Source organism: Pelophylax lessonae (assembly GCF_965119305.1).
Source record: "Pelophylax lessonae genome assembly, chromosome: 1".
Classification (NCBI taxonomy): Eukaryota; Metazoa; Chordata; class Amphibia; order Anura; family Ranidae; genus Pelophylax; species Pelophylax lessonae.
The window spans coordinates 2886683-2891917 of record NC_138768.1 but is presented as its reverse complement, the minus strand read 5'-3'; the positions used below and the strand labels follow the sequence as shown (position 1 = coordinate 2891917).

Here is a 5235-nt window from a genome sequence, read left to right as displayed (position 1 = left end):
CCCCGCCCCCTGGGCTGTACTAATTACAGCCAATCGCAGTAAAAGGCAGGAGACATCTCTGATAAATGGATTTTTAAACCCGTGAGGACAGAAATGTGAGAGAAAAGAATCAGCAACAAACGAGGTGAAGTGAAGATCAGGATAAGAACGACAGGTCTGAAGTCATCAGATTTACAAGCCACCAGAAATGGCAGCTCCTGTCCACTGCTTATGTTATAGGCTGAGTATTCCACTCAGATTCTCCACCCTGGGATGTCCTCTGTCTCTGGGCAGATCTCTCACATCTGATCCCCCACCCCCTCCACATATCTTTATACAACCATCACCTACATATAAAATAGCATGGAGGGGTTCGGTGAAGGTGGTGGTGAAGGTGTGGAGGGGTCGGATCGGGTCACACAGATCATAAAAGGAGATTTGTCCGGCTTCATAGTCCAGATATATCCTGACTCTTTTAATGGTGACACTGCTGTGTAATTGGACCGTTTTTCTGTCATGTATTGCTAAATACTGATTATCCCACCCCCACCTCTCCAAACCCCAGGACTTGTTCCCTCCAATCAGTGACTGAGCTTCTCCCCTGTCTATACTGGGGTAACACATCCCTACTATCCAGTCACCCGACCCCCCGACATCCACTTCCCAGTAATGTTTCCCTGAGGAGAAACTCTGACTGCTCATCACCTGAGGATAATTCTGAAATCTCAATGGCGTTTCTGGGAGATTTTGACTATGATCTGACCAGGAGGCAACTTTCCTGTCATCAGATATATGAATCTTATTACCAGCTGTGCTCACATCCAGTAATATATCTGCAAACACCGGCACCCCCGATGTTTGCTGTTCAGTCCCAATTTCTGGTCCTCCAGCCTGACGGTGCGTGTCTTGTACAATGAGGGAGGGTTGGAGTTGTGGCCTGGATGGTTGTATGGTGGGAGCGGGTTGGCATTTTGGCCTTGTTGGTTGTATGTTGGGGGTGGGTTGGGGTTGTGGCCTGGATGGTTGTATGCTGGGGGTGGGTTGGAGTTGTAGCCTGGATGGTTGTATGGTGGGGGTGGGTTGGAGTTGTAGCCTGGATGGTTGCATGGTGGGCGTGGGTTGGGGTTGTGGCCTGGATGGTTGTATGTTGGGGGTGGGTTGGAGTTGTGGCCTGAATGGTTGTATGGTGGGGGTGGGTTGGGGTTGTGGCCTGGATGGTTGCATGGTGGGGGTGGGTTGGAGTTGTAGCCTGGATGGTTGTATGGTGGGGGTGGGTTGGAGTTGTAGCCTGGATGGTTGCATGGTGGGCGTGGGTTGTGGCCTGGATGGTTGTATGGTGGGGGTGGGTTGGGGTTGTAGCCTGGATGGTTGTATGGTGGGGGTGGGTTGGGGTTGTAGCCTGGATGGTTGTATGGTGGGGGTGGGTTGTGGTCTGGATGGTTGTATGGTGGGGGTGGGTTGGGGTTGTGGCCTGGATGGTTGTATGGTGGGGGTGGGTTGGGGTTGTGGCCTGGATGGTTGTATGGTGGGGGTGGGTTGGGGTTGTGGCCTGGATGGTTCAGCATGGGTGCGAACTTTGTCCTTCGTTTTAGAATGTGGATAGACACGTGTGCTTGTACATTTCTGTACATTTACCCCAGAAATAATATCAGATAAACCTGTGTGTAACGTGTGTGAGATCCCCGCCACATCCAGATCCCCTCCATCATGGAGGAGTTCCTCATGTCTCTCTCTGTCCTCATCATCTTCATCCTCAGTATCACACAAGTCATCTGTGTCCGATTCCTGTAAAACCATCACTGGGTCCATCGTGTTACACAGCTTCTTAATGTGACGCGCCTTTCTGGAAAGCTTGCCCTTCTTTTTTTCCAGCCTTTGGATCACATCAAGCAATGAGAAGGAGATCTGCTCTGCCTGCCCGGAGAGCTTATCAAGGACTCTCTTCTGCAGGTCTTTCAGATTTTTCCTGAGGTCTCTGAACAGGACAATTATCCTCTTTCTTTCCCCAGCTGCTATTCCTTGTACTCTCTTCCTGTGTTCCTGCAGACTCTGGACTTTTTTCTCCGTCTTCTCTCTCTCAGTCACCAGTTTCTGCAGAACATTCCTCAGTTCCTTCTTCTTCATCTGAGAGGCCTCATCCAGAGTCTCCACCTGGTGTCCCCGATGTTCTCCAACCAAACTGCAGGACACACAGATACAGGTGGAGTCCTCAGTGCAGTAATACTCCAGGATCTTCTTATGGACGGAGCATTTCCTGTTCTCCAGGGAAGTGGTGGGGTCACATAAAATGTGTTCTGGTGACTTGCTGTGGACTCTCAGGTGATTGTCACACAGAGAAGCTTCACACATCACACAGGATTTCACAGCAGGTACAGGAGTGTGAATACAATAAGTACAGAAGATCTCGGTCTCCCCGTGATCTGGCTGAGCTGCCTGTACGTTATCCACTTTATTACGCCGTTCTTTGTTCTTCTTCTTAAATGCAGGCCACTTCTGGAACTCTTCTCTGCATTCAGGACAGGAATTACCTCCAGACTCCCCCTGTGTATCCAACACACGATCAATACAGTCCCGGCAGAAGTTGTGTCCACATCTCAGCATCACGGGATCTGTATAAATGTTCAGACAGATGGAACATTCCAAGTTGTTCCTCAGATCAGCAGACGCCATCGCTGAAAGCAGAAGAGAGATTCGAAAGTTAGACTCTCCGACACTCGGTAACCAGTATGTCCAGTTCTGCAAATGAGACTGAGACTTATATTCAGGGCTCGAGTCCTGTGGGAACGCATAGGAACGACGTTCCTGTACTTATTCTGAAAAAAGGAACGCCGTTCCCGTCCCCAGTCCCCCCCCCCCCCCCCCGAGCGCTCGCCACCTCCTGCTCTGGGATGGCGGGTCGGTAAGCCCAGATTGAGACAGAGAGGAGAGACAGAGAGGTAAATATACACGAACAAACACTTTATTTATTTTTGAGGTTGGGGATGGTAATTTCCCTTTCACTTTATTTCCCAGGACTTGACCCCTGCTTATATTCATACGAATTCTTATACGGAGGTTTTGAATTAACCTCTGCGATACAAGCAACTACTTGATTCTAGAAAAAGTTTGCAAAAAATAAAAATAAACACGTCATTACCTGATAAATGCCTCCTCCGGGACAGTCACATGAAAACACAATTACAAAGAGGGTTAAAGCTTCTCAGCAGCTCCCATCCCTCAGAAATGGTGAAGATGAACCGAAAGATCTGAGCATTAATATTAAGAACAACACAAAATATTGGTGGGAAACGCCATCATCCTGGAGGATTCTGGGGAATGTTTCTTTCCTGGTGCCTAATCCATGGCAGCATACTCATGGTTGGTTGCTCCACAAGTCTATGCTGCCATGGCCACCAGGAATGGTAAGTATGGTACGTTTCTGTTTTCCTGGTGCCTTTGTGGCAGCATACACGTGTGGGCGAAGCAACCAACAATCAGTATGCTGCCATGGATAGGAACCAGGGAAGGAAAATTTACACAACGGCAACTAGTCAATTTTACGTTTTATTGTCCATCACAGGACACAAAGCATCTTCTCAAACCCTTACTAGCAGGGTTATACGCCACCTACAGGTGACTGGACACTGGCAAAAAAAAAAAAGAAAGACATAACCCCTCCCCAGTAGGCAGGACTTTTTGTGAGTGTTTGAAGGTGATGGTCACTGCTGTGCGGCTCTCCGCACAATTCTACCAAAATTCTCAATGGTTCCAGCAGGGATCAGGAGGGCTGGCACTATCTATATCCATTCCTACAACTATCCACGGAATGGTGCCCGAACCCTGCACTGGACAAAGAGGACGCAACGCGTGTGTGGGGAGGCACAGCAGCAGTAAAAACCCAGAGTCCAGTTGAAGAGAACAGAAGGCGTCTGACCAGGAACACTCCGAAAATGCAATAGCGGTGTGTTATGGGGCCGGGCCGGTCCATGCCCAAATGGTGAGGGGTCCAGGAAGGAAGGCGTGTCCTTATCTTTTCCATACTGGAAGCTCTTCCTGCCGCTAATCACTGTTCCTGTCAGATGGGTGACCTATCCCTACACCACCCACATGCAAAATGCGTGCCAGGCCTGGGAGCCAAGGCCCTTAATAGACTCTGCCTGACCCATGATGGCTGCCAGAGTCACATGGAGCTGCAGCATTCAATCGGATAGCTTCCCCAGTGACCCAGGAAACCATAGAGGAACCATGTTCCTTGACTTCCCCTCCAACTGCAATGCCGCTGCGGTCGAGTGCCTCCTAGAGGGGAGAAAATAGACTGCACCTGCCTACACCGGGGACTGCCTATAATGTTGTTGGTCAGCACTGGTCTCTGTGTTTTACAGAACGCGGCGACTGGAAAGCGTTAGGCATCTCCTCTTAAAGAGTGCTGATGATATCTTTAAGAAGGGGGAACGTTTCTGGAGCCACTAGTTTGTGGATGTATTTGGGGCATAAAGACTTCTTCCAAGAGGTTGGTGGACCCCACATTTTTCCTAGCTTAGTAGAAGGTTCAAATTTGTGCTGTGTCTCGGTTACAAGGACACAAGGAAAACACAGCTGGCTATAGCAGCCTCATACAGAAATGATGTGGAAGACCTCTATTATGAGGGGTACACACAAACTCAGATGCTAAACAGTCCCGGCCAAACTGCCCAGGAGTCCAAATAGGCAAGAATAAAAACCTGCCTCTTACCATCATAGGACTGATGCCCAGACTTGTGGAAACTCCCTAAAATTTGGTATACCCAGTTCCCCAGCTGACTGGATAAGGAAAAACGTTGAATGTGCCCTTCCTCCTACAAGACCACCAATGCTTTACTGCTCCAGCAATCCTTCCTGAGCCATGCCAGTGCTCAGCTACCCACCGCTTCCAGCGAGTAATCCACCGGCCAGAAGTACACAACGAGGGTCACTTCCGGCCATCAAAGTCCATGATATGTGATAAAAGTAACGCGTGAACCCTCTCTGATGTGATTTCTGGGCGCTAAACAACTATGGAGCCACAAACTGAGTTTTTTTTTTGCTCTGCTGACACAGGATGGGGAAGAGCTGGTAGGACTGACACCGCCCTGCGCAGGGGTCGACAAATCCCAGGCACCAGGTCGCCATGACAACAAGAATTTGCATACTTGCACCAAATGCTTTCACCCCCCCCCCCCCATGTATCCAGGCCTCCGCTTGCCCATCTGCAGACCCTAGACCAGCATAGCGGGTGCCGCCGGGCAAAGGGGGAAGGAG

The 5235-nt window shown here is 49.7% G+C and overlaps 1 protein-coding gene across 1 annotated transcript; it reads right to left on the bottom strand.

Annotated features, from left to right (window-relative positions):
• Window positions 1-213: 213 nt before the first annotated feature.
• Window positions 214-2656, bottom strand: LOC309550415 (E3 ubiquitin/ISG15 ligase TRIM25-like; the record flags this gene model as incomplete). The annotated part of the gene is made up of 2 exons (XM_082250798.1): window positions 1340-2656; window positions 214-916 (listed from the first exon to the last, which is right to left on the bottom strand). Exons 1-2 carry the CDS (start codon window positions 2647-2649, stop codon window positions 214-216), a joined length of 2013 nt encoding a protein of 670 aa, XP_082106924.1. The 5' UTR covers window positions 2650-2656.
• Between the last annotated feature and the right edge of the window lie 2579 nt (window positions 2657-5235).